The sequence below is a fragment of the Cetorhinus maximus genome, chromosome 9 (assembly GCF_964194155.1).
Source record: "Cetorhinus maximus chromosome 9, sCetMax3.hap1.1, whole genome shotgun sequence".
NCBI classification, from domain to species: Eukaryota; Metazoa; Chordata; class Chondrichthyes; order Lamniformes; family Cetorhinidae; genus Cetorhinus; species Cetorhinus maximus.
Window position 1 is genome coordinate 48,188,746 of NC_135887.1, and position 18,558 is coordinate 48,207,303.

General features: G+C 44.7%; 1 protein-coding gene across 1 annotated transcript in view; it reads right to left on the bottom strand.

Annotated features, from left to right (window-relative positions):
* Positions 1-371: 371 nt before the first annotated feature.
* rasl10b (RAS like family 10 member B) overlaps positions 372-18,558 on the bottom strand; it is a 169,649-nt gene continuing 151,462 nt past the window's right edge. Inside the window, exon 3 of the mRNA XM_078548700.1 lies at positions 372-642. Coding sequence (XP_078404826.1) covers positions 372-642 — 271 coding nt within the window. The remainder of the gene's footprint in view (positions 643-18,558) is intronic.

Consider the following 18,558-nt stretch of genomic DNA (forward strand, 5'->3'; position numbering starts at 1 on the left):
CTGACCCTAGGTTGAACACAACTCAGCTGGTTGCTTCAGGACACCAACCAACATGATTTTTTTTTTTGAAGACCTTTGAATCAATTATTGCTGAAGAAACTGAGAGGAAACGATGACAAACAAATTAAAGATGATCTGACAAGGGAGATAAGGGGGTAAACTTTAGAACTCAGCACAAATAGTGCAGAGCTTTGCACGTCTGAAGCACATATCAGGTGGCATTAGAAGAATGTGATCGTAAACCGAAATTCCAGGTCTACGTGTGACCAGCCCGAAGTTTTGCGCCATGCGCGGTAAAATCCGCCCAATAAATATTTAAACACGTCCAGGCCCTTCTTAGACGCCCCGTGAAGTCCCAACGGAAGAGTGAGTCACATCACGCTACACCGGTTTCGTCGCAGGGCTCCCTGAAAACGGATGGCGGCGTGCACGTGCCTGCAGCGCACGCACCCGATGGTCTTTAAAAGTTCATTGAACAGCATGAGGATGTGCCAGTTGTACTTGGCCGAGCATTCAATGTAGCCGCACTTCCATGTCTTCTTCACAAGGTTAGAAACGTTCCGCCTGGGAATAACACGGCCCCTCTGCAAGTCTCGTTTGTTGCCGACGATGATGATAGGGATTTCGTTGGTTCCAATCATTCTGGGCGGAGAGAGTAGAGAGAGGTCAAAGAAACAAGTGGTGAGCACATAATACACAGAATTTACAGCACAAAAACAGGCCATTCAGCCCAACTACTCTATGCCGGTGTTTATTCTCCACATGAGCCTCCTCTCACCCCACTCCATCCAGCTTTATCACTTTAGCTTTCTATTCCTTTCTCCCTCATCCACATTTCTAGCTTCCTCTTAAATGCATCTATCCTATTCAACTCAACTATTCCTTGTAGTAATGAATTCCAGATTCTCACCATTCTCTGAATAGAGCTATTTTTAAATAGTCGTTTGGTAGTACAGAATTTGAGTATTGCCTGGTTTGAATTTGAATAGCTTGGCAATTAACTGTTCCCTGCTGCATTTGCCATGGCAACACCTCTACCAATCAGAGTCCACTTGCCAATCAATCAGCACTCTCTTCTCATACGGTATAAATTGTTGTTCCCTTTACTATTGGTAATCTTATGATCAGTCCTGATGAGCACAAGGCGAAAAGCTTAGGCAGCATGTCTCTTTTTTCAACAATACTAAAGATATTTTTCTTGAATTTCTTATTGGATTTATTAGTAACTACCTTATATTTATGGCCTCTAGTTTTCAATTCCCCCACAAGAGGAAATACGTTGGTTATAATGAAAACAGAAAATGTTGAAAATACTCAGCAAGTATGGCAGCATCCATGGAGGGAGAAACAGAGTTAATGGGCGGAATCATCCCAGATCTGAACTAATTGTCATAGCGGGCAGGTAAAACGATGTTTTACCCACTGGCCAAACCCACTGCATTATTTATGCATTCCTGGGATACATGCTGTTTCCATAGCGAGTGGGCTTCAATTTGTCTGCCACGCCGTCACCTCGCCGCTTCATCACACCAGGCACCACATTTAATGTACAGCTGCACTCAGTGCTTCCAGCCCAGGACTGCAGCAAAGATGACATGGCCCTGAAAGGCAAGAAGACTGCAGCCCTTGAGCGCCTTTTGGATGCCGTGGATGCCTGCTGTGATGTCCTCTACCCCGGCTCTGTCTGCAGGAAGGCCAGCTACATTACCACTTTGGCTTGGTAGGCGGTGGCAGTGGTGATCAGTGCCAATGCTGCACAGAAGAGGTTGGCCATCCAATGCAGATAGAGAATGAATGATCTCATCCATGGAGCCAGGGTAAGGCAACCAGCTCATCACTCTAAACTCACACACTCAAGCCCATCACACATTCACTAGCCTCTCACTAACTGCCAGCTCAAGGGATATCACCACCCACGCTCACGCACATGTCCATCTGGCCTCATCTCCTCTCGAGACTGTCTCCTCAGCTCTCACCATCTTGAGGCCACTTGCACAGATCAACATGTGCCCCTACACACACTCTGAGATACCCTCCTTTCCCAGTAGAGCTCTTGTCCTGCAGCCTCTCCCCTTTCCTGAGGCCACTTCTCCCCCTTCCCCACGCAAGACCTTGCCCTTCAGCCATTAAAAAGCCACCCACATATGGCTAATCTGGTAGGTAGAGACCTGCCCGTGGGCCCCCTTAAAAGTGATGTGGTGCTGCCTGTGAAGCCTGGTGCTGATGACTGCGAGTGCTGCCCGAAGCAAGGTAGGCAAATAAACCTTGAATCCCAAGCGAAGTGCAGCCCACCAGGTGCACGCCTTATATATGCTGTTGTGAAACACGTTGTCAGCATGTTTTCCCACCGAAATGGGCGGATGATCCAGCTGGGGGGAGGATGAGTCCGGCATATATAATGATGTGCTGATGTATTACAATGAGGTTCCCGATGTCTGATGGCTGGGAACATGGCCCGCCATTGGCGGGAGGAGCGGATGATTGCAAGCTGGATTCACAACAGCGTGAAACAGATTTTTGGCCTTCTTGCCATATTGTCCACTCACGTCACTGGACGCATCCGACATCGGTGGGCACGGAAAATCCCAGTCAATGTTTCAGGTTGATGATCTTTCATCAAAACGTTCTCGCAAAAGGTCATCAACCTGAAACATTAACTCTTTTTCTCTGTCCACGGATGCTGCCAGACCTGCTGAGTATTTCCAGCATTTTCTGTTTTTATTTCAGATTTCCAGTATCCATAGTACATTGCTCTTGTTGTAACATCTTCTTTTTGTCTACTCTATCAGATTGCTTCATAATTTTAAAGAGTAGCTTTAAAGAGTCCATTTGCCAACCAATCAGCACTCTCTTCTCATGCAGTATAAATTGTTGTTCCCTTTACTGTTGGTAATCTTGCGATCTGTCCTGATGAGCGCAAGACTTCAGGTCACTCTTAGATTTTGCTGAAAGTTATAACCTCTCAGTTCTGATATCATTCTGATAAATCTTCTTTTGCACATTCTCCAGTGCTTCTATATCCTTTTTATAATGAGGTCAGCACTGTGCACAGTATTTAAGGTCTAACCAAAATTCTATGCAAGTTTAACATAACATCTCAGCTTTTGAAATTCTATTAATCTAGAAATGAACCTTAATGTTTTGTTTGTATTTTAATGGTTCTGTTAATCTGCATTGCTACTTGTAATGATTTGAGAATCTATAATTTTTTGTTCTTCTACCTCATTATATGATCATTGAATTTACATTTTAGGATGATGATAGAAAATCCAGGGTTAAAATAATTAACTGGACAAGAACCGACTACGATGGTGCAAGAATGGAGCTGGGCCAGATAGACTGGAATGAAAGGTTGGCAGGAAAAACTAGCTGAACAATGGGTTATCTTCAAAAAATAATTAATTTGGGCACAGTCAAGGTACATTCCATCGAAAGAGAAAGATAGGACAAACAAATCCAGAGCTTCCTGGATGAAAAAGGAGATAGAAATTAAGATAAAAAAGAAAAAGTGCATTTATGACAGGTATCAGGTAGAAAATACAACTGAGAACCAAGGGGAATACAAAAGGTTCAGAGGGGAGGTGAAAAAGCATATTAGAGAAGCGAAGAGGGATTATGAGAAAAGACTGGCAGCCAACATAAAGGGGAATCCCAAAGTCTTCTATAGGCATATAAATAGTAAAAGGAGGAGTATGGCTGACTAGGTGCCTAAAAGGGAATTTACACATGGACAAAGGGGCCATGGCTGAGGTATTAAGTGAATACTTTGTATCTATCTTTACCAAGGAAGTAGATGCTACCCAGGCCATGGTGACAGACAAGGAAACTCTGTCACTAGAAGGGTTCAAAATTAATAAGGAGGAAGTGTTGAATAGACTGTCGGTAAAGTTGACAAGGCACCGGGAATGGATGAGATGCCTCCAAGGATATTAAAGGAAGTGAGAGTAGAAATTGCAGGGGCACTGGCCATAATATTTCAGTCTTCCCTAGACTCGGGGGTGGTGCCAGAGGACTAGATAACTGCAAACATTATGCCCTTGTTCAAAAAAGGTTGTAAGGATAAGCCCAGCAATTACAGACCAGTCAGTTTAGCTTCAGTTGTGGGCAAGATTCTAGAAACAATTATTTGGGATAGAATTAATAGTCACATGGAAAATATGGGTTGATAAGGAAGAGCCGGCATGGATTTCTAAAGGGGAAATCATGTTTAACTAACTTGCTGGAGTTTTTTGAAGAGGTAACAGAAAAGGTTGATGAGGGTAATGTTGTTGATGTGGTGTACATGGACTTTCAAAAGGCATTTGACACAGTGTCACACAACAGACTTGTGAGAAAAGTTACTGCTCATGGAATAAAAGGGACAGTAGCAACATGGATACAAAATTGGCTGAAAAATAGGAAGCAGAGAATAATGGTCAATGGATGTTTTTCGGGCTGGAGGAAGTAGTGGAGTTCCCAAGGGGTTGAGATTGGGACTGATGCTTTTCCTGTTATATATTAATGATCTAGATCTTGGTGTGCAGGGGACAATTTCAAAGTTTGCGGATGATATGAAGCTTGGGAGTGTTGTGAACTGTGAGGAGGACAATGTGGAACTTCAAGAGGACGTAGACAAGTTGGTGGAGTGGGCAGATAGGTGGCAGATGAAGTTCAATGCGGAGAAGTGTGAGGTGATGCATTTTGGTAGGAAGAACATGGACAGATGGTATAAAATAAGAGATGAAATTTTTAAGGGAGTGCAGGAACAGAAAGACTTGGGTGTATATGTGCATAGATCATTGAAGGTGGCAGGACAGGTGGAGAGAGCAGTTAATAAAGCATATGGTATCCTGGGCTTTATTAATAGCGGCATAGAGAACAAGAGCAGGGAGGTTATGCTGAATTTATATAAGGCCCTCATTAGACCTCAGCTGGAATATTGTGTACAGTTCTGGGCACCATATTATAGGAAGGATGTGAACACATTGGAGAGAGTGCAGAAGAGGTTTACAAGAATGGTTCCAGGGATGAGAAACTTCAACTATGAGGATAGATTGGAGAGATTGAGACAGTTTTCCTTGGAGAGAAGAAGGTTGAGAGGAGATTTGATAGAGATGTTCAAAATCATGAGGGGCTGAATGGGAGAAGCTGTTCCCACTCGTAAAGGGATCAAACAAGTGTGATGTGAGAAAAAACTTTTTCACAGAATGAGTGGTTCGGGTCTGGAATGCACTGCCTGGAAGTGTGGTGGAGGAAGGTTCAATCGAGGCATTCGAGAGGGCATTAGATGATTATTTGAATTGAAACAATGTGCAGGGGTACAGGGAAAAGGCAGGGCAATGGCACTAGGTCATAATGCTCATTTGGAAAGTCATTGCAGACATGATGGGCTGAATGGCCTCCTTCTGTGCCGTTAAGATTCTGTGATATGGCTGTTGGTAAATGCAATGCCCAGGGCTGCTAAACCTATCCGTATGGATGTAATTTAATTTATCTGCCTTAGCTCCACAACCCTTGTACCCTTACCTAACAAAGATCCATTGACCTCAGTCTTGAGAACTCCAATTGTCCCAGTATCCATAGTATTTTGGGGGAGGGAGTTCCAGATTTCTGTGAAAATGTCCTCCATGAATGGCCTGCCTGGAAGTTTAGGATTCTGTTTCCTCATTCATGAATCTCCAACCAGAGGACATAATTTCTCTGTATCTACCCAATCAGATCCATTAAATGTTGTAAACACCTCAGTCTGATCACCACTCAATCTCCTGCACTCAAGAGAATGCAAGCTTAGTTTATACAACCTGTCCTTATAATTTAACCTCAGTCTCATTCTGGTGAATCTGCACTGCACCAATACCAGGACCATGTCTGCTCATCAGGATGTTCTGGCATGAAATCAGGAGCAGGAATCCTAAGTAATATTGCCTCCAAGCCAATATGCCCAACCTGAGGTGTGGTGCCCAGAAGTGAGCGTGGCACCCCAGAATGGGGTCTGAGCAAAGGCCCTGTACAGCTGAAGCATTAACTTCCTCCCCTTTATAATCCAGCCCCTTGTGATAAAGGCCAACATTACATTTGTGTTATTAATTGCTTTTTACACCCAACTATGAGCTTTACAAAAGGTCAGGTGGCATATATACAAATATGTAATAATGTATGCCTGTGTGAGTTATGAATCAAGCCAAGAGATATACAGAATAATAAATATCTACGAGAGTTACACACTGCTGTTACCCAGCTACACCTGTAGATGGTGCTGCAAGAGGGCTTTCATGGCTAGCATGCCACATCTTCTGTTAAGTATCAATGGCCCAGATCTTCTGGTCTCCTGGAGGATGCACTATGGGACGACTCAGAAGTCCTAATCTAAGGACTTCGTGGGAATTACCAGGAAGTTTCAACTTCCGATGGGCAATTCCCTGTGTCCGGAACACCCTGAATAGGTCTCCAACTCTGTGTTAGAGTCGGAGACTTCGGAGTGTTCCAACTCACTCACCTGGATAGTTACCCAGAAAATATTAGACAGGAAAAAGCCATGTCTAATTCCTAGGTAATTATACAACTAACCCTCTGACTCCCTACTGACACCCCTCTGATCCCATGATCTTCTGACTTCCTCGGACCCTCCAGCTTGTTCCTCTGACCCTCCAACTCGCTCCCCCCCGACCCACCTTCAACTTTCCCCCGACCCTCTGACTCACTCCGAGCCTCCAACTCGCCCCTGCCCCTCCGACTCACCCCTCCAACTCCACCCCCTACCCAACCTCACCACCGTACCCACCCTTCCATCTACCACCCTGCCACCCTACAGAGCTAGCACCCTACCCAACCTACTGCCCTACAACCCTGCCACCCTACCCACTTACACTCATTAGTAACACACTGAAAAGCTACTTAAATATCCCAGCTTTTCACGGTGTTAGTGAATTAAGGCTTACCCGAATACAGCAGCTAATGCCGTAAAAAGGGGTCTGGCTTGGCCTTCCCCAGTGAGCCTGCACTACAAGGAAGGACTCCCAGAACAGATACCCTCCACATTCCTGAAGAGGCCTGGCTTGGAAATCCAGGCCAGAAATGCGGAGCTCCATCTTAGTGTAAAAAAGATAGGAGCAGAGTGGCAATCCGATGGTGACTGCCACTCCTCAGAAGATTCAATCCATTATCCAGTCACAAAATACTCAATCCATCTTTTCCCTTCAAGTTGCTCAAAATGCTTCCAGGAAATGTCCCTGCTGCCGTGTTCTTGTTCAGTAACTGAAATTTCAAAAGTCTAAAACAAAGATAAGTGTTAAAAAATAGTTTTGTTTACACATTGCACATTAATGTGATTACACTTGTTCACTGATGTCTTTTGCGACCACAAATTGCGAATCCCACATTGATGGAAGTGCAGTGTAGTGACACTGTAGCCCACTGAAAGCCTCCAGTACTGACCCCACCAGTAATCTCAGGGGGCAGAATTTTACAGCCCAGTTTCAGCGGGGACGGGGCCGTAAAATGCGGCGAGACATTCTAAACCTCATTGGCTTTGGCGAGGACGTAAAACCCCACTGCCGTAAAATTTCGCCCAGGGTGTCTATAGTTGTCAATGGCTGTAAGTAACAAGTATTCTGTACACATGAAGAAAAGGAATTGTATATTATTTGGAAGGGATGAGAGACCCTGTACCTACAATCAGTTTGTGCAGCCCTGTGGTGGGTGAGGCAGAGGTGCAGAATGCCAGAACAATAGGGAAGGACTGTGTCAAGACACCCCCCAGACACATTTCCGCTGCCAGGGACCTTTCCCAGGGCAGTGTGGAGGAGGATGGGTTGCATGTGGGCAGAGCTAATTGAGATAACTAAAACCCCAGTTAGGAGCGGCTGAGGTCACCATCTCAATGCAGCAGGCCAGCAGGTTAACCAGAGCCAGCGGCTCCATGCCTCAAAGAGGGGGCTGGGGGCAGGAAAAGCTTTACTCGAGGCCCAAACGATGTACTCAGAGGTGTTTCCCCTCTGATCCAAGGGAACTAACATGCCTCTCATAATTTTTAATATAAATACATGCCTACAAGTTGTCTCCATGTTGAGGTGTCCTGATCACCAGCCTGTCTCAGCAGTGCCTACCTATCCAGTTCCAGAGCTGCTGGATTGCGTCAGCAGCATCAGGAGCCCGCCCGCTCTCCTTACTTGGATGGTGGACACAGAGGCAGCCAATTATGGGAAGATCTCTGAGAAGATTGTGCCGGAGGGTGCACTGCTGGGAAGTGCAGGCTCAGGTCCCAATATCTGAGTCCCAAAGCCTGTGTTAAAATCCAGTCCTCAAACTCTGAGGAAACCCTAACATAAGGAGAACAGGAAGAGTGATTAGCAGGGAATGCAGTGCATTGCTGTCTTTTTATTTCCACAGGAGCTGGAAGCAGGAAAGAGGAAGTGAAGGATGAAACACAGCAACATGAGCAAGCAAAAAAGAGGAGCTATTCTCTGATTCACTGGGTATGATACCATTGGAGACTGACTAATGCAAGAACAGTTACCTGAGAGTGAATATAGACTGGAATCCAATCAAAAGATTCAGATGGTATAAATATAGAATGAACGATCCCCTAAAAAGAGATAAAAACTGGAATCTAATTGAACTGCTCACATTAATTGTATAGGAAAGCAAATGAAGGCTTTTCTCAAGGTGCCACACTGCAAGAAATCATTACTGGCAGAAATAATCACTCATCTGTTAAGTTTTAATCAAATTATCCAATTAACTGAATGGGAATCAAGATGTAGCAACAAAGAAACATACAGACTCCTACAAGGAAAATGGCAATAGGTTTAAACCAATAACCAAATCCCTCAAACTTTTCATAGCTCGTATTCACTAACAAACAAGTACCACAAAACCGGCCAATCAATAATTTATTAAATGTTTTCATCCACCATTTATCTTGGGTGATTGTACACAGCAGGGAATAACAATTATAATAAACCAAACATATTTTAAAATGGAAATAACAGCAAAATACTGTGAATACTGGAAATCTACAATAAAAACAGAAAAACCTTTGTTTCATCAAGGGGAGGTCATGCCTGACAAATCTGTTAGAATTCTTTGAGGAGGTAACGAGTAGGTTAGACAAAGGAGAGGCAATGGATGTTATCTACTTGGACTTCCAGAAGGCCTTTGACAAGGTGCCGCACAGGAGGCTGCTCAGTAAGATAAGAGCCCATGGTGTTAGAGGCAAGGTACTGGCATGGATAGAAGATTGGCTGTCTGGCAGGAGGCAGAGAGTGGGGATAAGGGGGTCCTTCTCAGGATGGCGGCTGGTGACTAGTGGAGTTGCGCAGGGGTCAGTGTTGGGACCACAACTTTTCACTTTACACATTAATGATGTAGATGAAGGAACTGAGGGCATCCTGGCTAAGTTTGCAGATGATACAAAGATAGGTGGAGGGACAGGTAGTATTGAGGAGGTGGGGAAGCTGCAGGAGGATTTGGACAGGTTAGGAGAATGGGCAAAGAAGTGGCAGATGGAATACAACGTGGGGAAGTGTGAGATCATGCACTTTGGTAGGAAGATTAGAGGCATAGACAAAATAGGGAGAGAATTCAGAAATCTGGAGTGCAAAGGGACTTGGGAGTCCTAGTCCAGGATTCTCTTAAGGTTAACTTGCAGGTTGAGTTGGTAGTTAGGAAGGCAAATGCAATGTTGGCATTTATTTCGAGAGGACTAGAATATAAAAGCAGGGATGTGCGGCTGAGGCTTTATAAGGCTCTGGTCAGACCACATTTAGAATATTGTGAGCAATTCTGGGCTCCGTATCTCAGGAAGGATGTGCTGGCCCTGGAGAGGGTCCAGAGGAGGTTCACGAGAACGATCCCAGGAATGAAAGGCTTAACATATAAGGAACATTTGAGGACTCTGTGTCTATACTCGATGGAGTTTAGAAGGATGAGGGGGGATCTGATTGAAACTTACAGAATACTGAAAGGCCTGGATAGAGTGGACGTGGGGAAGATGTTTCCATTAGTAGGAGAGACTAGGACCCGAGGGCACAACATCAGAGTAAAGGAAAGACCTTTTAGAACAGAGATGAGGAGAAACCTTTTAGCCAGAGAGTGGTGATTCTATGGAGTTCATTGCCACAGAAGGCTGTGGAGGCCAGGTCATTGAGTATATTTAAGACCGAGATAGATAGGTTCTTGATTGGTAAGGGGATCAAAGGTTACAGGGAGAAGGCGGGAGAATGGGGTTGAGAAACTTATCAGCCATGATTGAATGGCAGAGCAGACTCGATGGGCTGAATGGCCTAATTTCTGCTCCTATGTCTTATGGTCTTATGGTCTTATGGTCTTAAAATGCTGGAAAAACTCAGCAGGTCATATTGGACTCAAAACATTAACTTCGTTTCTCTCTCCACAGATGCTGCCAGACCTGCTGAGCTTTTCCAGCATTTTCTGTTTTTATTTTATATTTAAAAAGGTCCTATAAACAATATTAAATGTACCTATAAAATTAGTTTATTAAATTTTAAAAGTTGCCCCAACTGGATATTGCCCCAACTAAAATGGTTCTTCAGTCAGAAACTTTGGGTTTGACTTGGGATTTACATCTGGGCCTGAGTTCTGTTTTTCTCTAGCTCCCGGAGAACCTGCGTATGAGTGTACGGAATGGAACATGGAATTTCAAATTGTTACCCTGTGAGACCACAATTTCTAGACTGGGCTGTGGTGAATTGAAAAACAACATACAAAACAACTCCATCACCGGTATTTCAATCAGTTTAAGGCAACAAATAAAAATTCTGAATTAACAATGTTGTTTGGAATGAAGTATTCAGTGGCATTGAGAGAGCTTGACATTTACTGACAGGATTGGAGGGAAATGTGTGAGGCACTCAATGCTGAGTTCATCACTGCAGTCAGCCAAGCCTGGACTATGATGAGAAACTATTTACGTACAAACCATTGAAAATGGTATAGTGGAAAATCTGTTACACCAAGGTCCCACAGTGGGAAATAAAGAAGGTAAAAAGAAATCTTTGATAACCATGGGCATAGCTGAGAAAAGAAAGGTGTATGTCCTGCAGAAGGAGGCAAGAGTAAATAAATAAATAAAAAGATTTGCATCTTAGGCAAATATTGCAAATATACCATCATAGGGAGACAGTGGTGTAGTGGTAATGTCACTAGCCTAGTAATCCAAAGGCCCATCTAATGCTCTAGGGATGTGGGTTCAAATCCAATGATGGCAGCTCCTGGAATTTTATTTTAATTTTATTCATTCACAGGATGTGGGCATCGCTGGCTGGGCCAGCATGTATTACCCATTCCTCGTTGCCTTTGTTCAGGGACATTTAAAAGTCAACCAATTTGCTGTGGGTCTGGAGTCATGTGTAGGCCTGACCAGTAAGGACAGCAGATTTCCTTCTGTAAAGGACATTAGTGAATCAGATGGGTTTTATGACAATCAATGATGGTTTCATAGTCATCATTAGACTTCTAATTCCAGATTTTTATTGAATTTAAATTCCACCATGGCAGGATTTGAACCAGGGTCACCCAGAGCATTACCCTGGCTCCCTAGAACTACGACAATGCCACTACACCCTCTCCTCCCCTGAATTGAAAGCTAGTCTCTGTAATAGTGACATGAAATTATCATTGATTATTGTAAAAACCCATCTGGTTCACTAATGTCCTTTAGGGAAGGAAATCTGCCATTCTTACCTGGTCTGGCCTACATGTGACTCCAGATCCACAGCAATGTGGTTGACTCATAACTGCCCTCTGAAATGGACTAGCAAGCCACTCATTTCAAGGGCGATTAGGGATGGGCAACAAATGCTGGCCTTGCCTTGCCAGTGATGTCCACATCCCATGAAATTAAAAAAAAATTATAATACAAATAACTGAGGATAATAAGTTATGGGGCAGCAAAAACAAAATTACGTGGATCATTCTGAAACTCTGTAGGGTATACTTTGTTGTTAGACCTTTCAGACCTGCACATTTCAGTAGGGTGTGTAATACTTGAATTGAGCATATAATATATTACTTCGGGTTACTTGCTGTCTCCTAGCAACAGGTGAACTGCTGTCACGTTTAGCTGTGGTAAGCATTAGAAACAAGATTGCAATACTATTTTATTGCTCTGTTGGGTTCCTCTGACACAGAACAGAAACTCAACCTGTATATATTTAAAAACTTTATCCTCATTACTATTTCTTATTTTTAAACTCTTTCGAGTTATCAACAGTCACAGATTGCAACTCTTTCAAGTACAATCACAGTTCTTGGTTTCCAGGAGTGGGACATGAACCCACAACCCTCTGATTCAAAGGCAAGGGTGCTATGAACTGAGCCACAGCTGACACACTGAACTTTTCCACTGAACACAGACAATGAAGATGATTGACCATCTGTGTGGAAATTATCCCCAGCAGTTTCCAGAACAAAAGAGTTCTCTTCTCAGTTTTGGGAATGTCTCACCTCATTATGTCTAAGGAGCTTCTAACAGACAACTTGGGACTGTACAGACCAAGGGATGCCATTTGCATTTTACAAGCCAACCTTGCTAGTGGAGTCCATGGGTCTGTTGAGACAATGACTTCCCAAACATGAGACCCTCAACACGAATAGCTGAGATATTCTCAGTCCTGAAAGCAAAGCGAAATTCGAGATGGTGGATAAAGATCCTTTGATGAAGTCACTGTGGAGGAGCAAGGTCATATGACCCAACACTGGCCTTTTGAGCAGTTTAATATTACCTTTCTGAGCTGTGCAGCCAGTCTGCTGTTTAACATCCAACTGGGAGACCACACAGAAGCAAGCTCTGTCCAGGTCGGACCATTGGTCCATCTAACCTGACTCTACTAGAAGATTTTGTATCATTGCCTACAGAACTGATACCATCTCTGTGTGCCTATTTCATCTTGTGGTATCAACACCATCTGAAGAAGTTAATCTTACACTGGTCTCTAGCCAGCCCACCATCAAATGCCTACGTGAAAGACTTCCTCATTGGACTTTGACTTTGGGACTCTGGACCTTACGTAAACCAATATTCATTTTCTCTGTGGCCCTTGATTTAATGCTCATCTTCACTGTGAACCTCCTTTTCTCTATCCCTCCCTTTACTGTGTGAATGCAGAGTGTGATGTAACTAACTCTATTTTCCGTGGGTTTTTGAATATGTGTAATGAACAAACCTACAGAGTTAATCATAATTTGAGTTTGCTGTGGGATTATTAGTAAAATTGCATCACACAAAGTCGGAAGGGTTGGGAAATTACACCTCTGCTTACTTATGAAAACAAACTAATTAAAAAAGCATTCTGTTCACAGACAGGTAGTAAGAGGAAAACAGTGCTGATTGAACTGACCCCCTCCTGCCCATAACAGCTCACTGATGTTCAGTTTGGGTTCCATCAGGACCACTCAGCTCTAAATCTTATTAGAGCCTTGGTCCAAACATGGACTAAAGAGTGGAATTCCAGAGGTGAGGCGAGAGTGACTGTCCTTGACATCAAGGCAGCATTTGACCAAGTGTGGCATCAAGGAGCCCTAGCAAAACTGCAGGCAATGGGAATCAGGGGAAAACTCTCCACTGGTTGGAGTCATACCTAGCACAAAGGAAGATGGTTGTGGTTGTTAGAGGTCAATCATCTCAGTCCCAGGACATCACTGCAGGAGTTCCTCAGGATAGTGTCCTTGGCCCAGCCATCTTCAGCTGCTTCATCAACGACCTTCCTTCCATCATAAGGTCAGAAGTGGGGATGTTCACTGATAATTGCAGTGTTTAGTTCCATTCACAACTCCTCAGATAATGAAACAGTTCATGCCTGCATGCAGCAAGACCTGGACAACATTCAGGCTTAGGCTGATAAGTGGCAAGTAACATTTGTGCCACCCAAGTACCAGGCAATGACCATCTCCAACAGTAACTGGTCATCTTTCCATGACATTCAATGGCATTATCATTGCCAATTCCTCACTATCAGCATCCTGAGAGCGGGGAGGTGGGGTGGAGGGGGGGCACCAATGATCAGAAACTGCAACAGCCACATGCTATATGGCAATAGAATAGGTCAGAGGCTGGGGATTTTGCAGTGATTGGTTGACCTCCTGACTTCCCAAAGGGTCTCCACCATCAACGAAGCACATGAGAGAGATAATGGGCCGTATTTTACCATGCCCCCCAAGGGGAGTTTCATGGCAGGCGGGAGTGGAGAATCCAGCAGCAGGCAAAAAGTCAGAATTCCGCTGGCGTAAAAGCAGATTGCAATTCTCCTGATGGCGGGTTAATGGTGGGTTGGTTATCCTGCCGACTAGTGGTATGAACGCCCTTTGAATTCATTAACATCTCATGAATGCTCATTAAAACAGCTGCTCACCGAAATCTCGTCAGGCCTTCCAATCTTGTGTCACACCCTCGGGAAATTACATCAGCCTCGAACCCGTTTGAAAAGAGGGGAGCATGCACAAGTCAGACCTCAGTTCACTGGTAACTTTGAGGTGAGTGGAACACACTACCTGCCATAGTGCTGCGCTGGTCTTGTTGCGATGAACACCACTCTGCTGGGGCTGTAGGGTTGGTCTGCCCCTGCTCTTTGCCTACATTGTGTCGAGGAACACCACTGTGCTGTGGTACTCATGCAGGCCTCCACTTTCAGAAACTAGCGCTTCAACCGGGGGTCGGCTGTGAGGCGAGGGTGGGGTTGATGAACACAAGGTGGGTAATAGGGAAGGAAGGCTGTGGAATGGCAGTGAGGGGTAAGGGCAAACACCAAGGGGCCATTCTGGGGTTGCCAACTAACATATTGTTGCTGCAGGAGTGAGCGGGAGTCTGCTTAGAATGAAAGGAGGAAGACCTCTTTGCGATGAAAGCCACTGAAAGCCAATGGCTTCATGAGCACTGTTAAAGGGCTACTCAGAACTCAGTGGCTTCACATTACAGTTGCTGCATCTCAAGATTAACACTTAGGAATGTAGAATTTGGGAAAGCAGGCAATAGTGAAGGAGGCACAGCTGTATCATATATGGCATCCTATCAATGAAGGCCTGTCACGTGTTTACCAGATTTGACACTCCTAACAAGCCAAAGGGCATCCACTCATTGACCATGTTGTGGCTGGAGGTCAATCATCTCAATCCAGCATTGATTTGGCGGCCACTTCCAGGGGCTCATCATCTGACTCAGACTGAGCAAGTGGCTGGCCTCCAGCAGCCCTCCGAGTGCCGGAGACCTGGGCTGTCCCTGTCCCCGACTGCTGCGGGGACGTGTCAGTGAGGTGATCCCCAGAAAGTGAACCCGAGCCTAATCTACACCTGTGCCCGACCAACGTGAGTGTCTCTGAGCTGGTGGAGGGTGTGTGTGAGAGCCGTGATAGCTCTTCCAGAGCTTCCTCCTTGGATGTAATCTGGAGGTTTACACTAGTGCTAGACTGGCTTGGGGGCCTCAATCTGCTAGTCTAGAAAATAGAGTTTCAGTTAATGAACATGAGCTGGATAAGACTGCATTTGACTCACTGTGAATGTCAGGATTTGATGAAGTGATGGAGCTGTGATCTGTAATAGGTTGGTTGGAGAGGCTGATCTCCCCTTCCCCACAGGAGCGATCCCTGCCCTCCCCAGACAGCTCAGCTGCAGCCTCCTCAAACGCAGTGAAGACTGATGTCGGCCGTCCCTCCTGCCAGTTGCACTCTCTCACGCCTGTTGTGCATCAGGTCGGCCTGTATGAAGGAGAAAGAAAGGCAGGTGATGGGGAGGGTGGAGTAGAGGTTGGGGGAGATGCATGCCCCCTGAGTGTGGTGAGCCCTCCCAAAGAGGACAAGAGGATGGGGTGTGAGTAACCTGATAGATGGGATGGTAGTGATGTGAAAGTCTCTGTGAGAGAACGAGTGTTGATATGTGTCCCCAGCTAATGGTTGGGTGAGATCCCTGAAGAGTGTAGCCATTTGAGTGCATGTTGCCATGATGAGAGTTTGATATTGGAGGGAGTTGAAGGATGACTTACCCTGGTGGAGCGGATGAGATCATTCATCTTCTTCCTGCACTGGGTGACATTTCGGGCGTGGTTGCCAGCCACGCTGACCTGCTCTGCGATGGCCTCCCAGGCTGGAGAGGTGAGGCTGCTGTGCTTTCTGCAGCCATCCCTGAGATACAGGACTTGACTTTGCACTTGCACCTCTCTGACCAAGGCCTGGAGGTCCTGATGGATGAAGCGGGGTGCTGCCTTCTTCTTGAGGCTCTCGGCTGCCTTCTTCTGGCTGCAAGACATCTCTGCACCTGTCTGGAAGATGGGTGGGCTGGAGAGAGTGAGATTGTGTTGGACTGGCCTTTAAATATGGCGTCTTGACCTTCGACCCCGCCAGCTGATGGTGGGTGGATGAATCAGCTCCCGAACCCGCCAGGTGATTTGGCCCGATACTTGCCTGTGCATAATTAATGACCCTACAAACACGGAATCGGGAGCGAGCTCCTGCCATTCCAGCCAATGAGGTGGGTGCCACAAAAACCGCCTGCCACTGAACATAGTCTCATAAATGGAAAATTTCACCCAATGAGTAAGAAAGGCAGTCAGACAATGAAGTGACACAAATGCAGCAAGAGAAAAAGGAAAAGCAGATAGAATACAAGGGAAAGCAAATACGCATGGAAAAAGGATAGGGAGAAAGAAGGGAAGCATATGCTGATAACATTAGATACAGAGGAATGGGAGGAGATTCATGTGGAGCATAAACATCGCATGGGTCAGTTCCTCTTTTATTTGTTCATGGGATGTGAGTCGCTGATGCCCATCACTAATTGCCCTGGTGCAGGTCCAGCCACAGTGCTGTTAGGGAGGGAGTTCCAGGATTTTGACCCAGCGACAGTGAAGGAACGGTGATATATTTCCAGGTCAGGATGGTGTGTGGCTTGGCGTGGAACTCCCAGGTGGTGGTGTTCCCATGTGTCTGCTGCCCTTGTCCTTCTAGATGGTAGTGGTCGTGGGTTTGGAAGGTGCTGTCAATGTTGTTGGGGGAATTCAGTAGTGGTAATGACATTGACGAGGATATGGTTAGTGATGGTCATTGGCCTATTTCTGTGCAGTATTTTCTAAGTAATTCAATGCATGTAATAAATTACTCAAGTGTACATCCACTCCAGGAGATTTGGGTTCCAGGACCTTGGGAGCGAATGGTTGCAGGGCTCCATAATCTATTTTAATCAGATGTCCCTGACTAATTATAGCATGCAAAATAAATTTGCATTTATCTATCTCTAATATATCCTATAGATGTCACAAAGTGCTTCACAACCAATGATCATAAGATCATTAGAAATAGGAGCAGGAGCAGATCATTCGGTACATCAAGTCTGCTCCATCATTGAATAAGATCCACGGCTGATCTGATTGTGGCCTTAACTCCATTTTCCTGTCTACCTTTCATAACCCTTGACTCGCTTGTCAATCAAAAATCTGTCCAACTTGGCCCTGAATATAATCAATGACTCATCCTCCACTTCTCTCTGTGTCTGAGATAAGAAGTTCCTCTTCATCTCTGTCTTAAATGGGAGACCCCTTATTTTTAAACTGTGCCCCCTAGTTTTAGATTCTCCCACAAGGGGAAACATCCTCTCAGCATCTACACTGTCAAGCCCCCTCAGAATCTTATGTTCTTATTCTTAACTCCAATGAGTGTAGGCACAACCTGCTCAACCCCTTCATCCCAGGAGTCAGCCTAGTGCACCTTCTGTGAACTGTTTCCAATGCAAGTATATCCCTTATGTAGGTGTAGTCTCACCAGTGCCCTGTACAGTTGTAGCAAGATTTCCTACTTCTATATTCTATCACCGCTTGCAATTTGCTTTCCTAGTTACTTACTGTACGTGCATTCTGACTTTTTGTGATTCATGTACAAGAACACCAAGATCCCTTTGTACTCCAGCATTCTGCAGTCTCTCTCCATTTAAATAATATTCTGTTTTTATATTCTTCCTGCCAAAGTGGACATCCTCTCACTTTTCCCACATTATACTCCATCTGCCAATTTTTGCCCACTCACTTATATTATTTCTATCTCTTTGTATCCTTGTCACAACTTGTTTTTTTTACCTATCCTTGTATCATCAGCAAATTTGGCTACAATACAGTCTGTCCCTTCATCCAAGCCATTAACTTAGGTCGTAAATAGTTGAGGCCCCAGCACTGATCCCTGCAGGCCTCCACTAGTTACAGTTTGCCAATCTGTAAATGACAATTTATCCAGATTCTCTGTTTGCTGTTAGTTAGCCAATCTGCTTTCCATGCTAATAGATCACCCCCAACAGAATGAGCTCTTACTTGTGCAGTAATCATCCATGTGCCACCTTATCAAAAGCCTTTTGGAAAAGCAAATACATATATCAGCTACATCCACTTTATCCACCCTGCTTGTTACATCCTCAAAGAACTCTATTCAATTTGTCAGATACAATTTTCCTTTCACAAAGCCATGTTAACTCTGCCTGATTATATTTTGATTTTCCAAATGTCCTGGTATTACCTCCTTCATAATGAATTCTAGCATTTTCCAATGATAGATGTTAGACTAACTGGCCTATAGTTTCATGTTTTCTCTC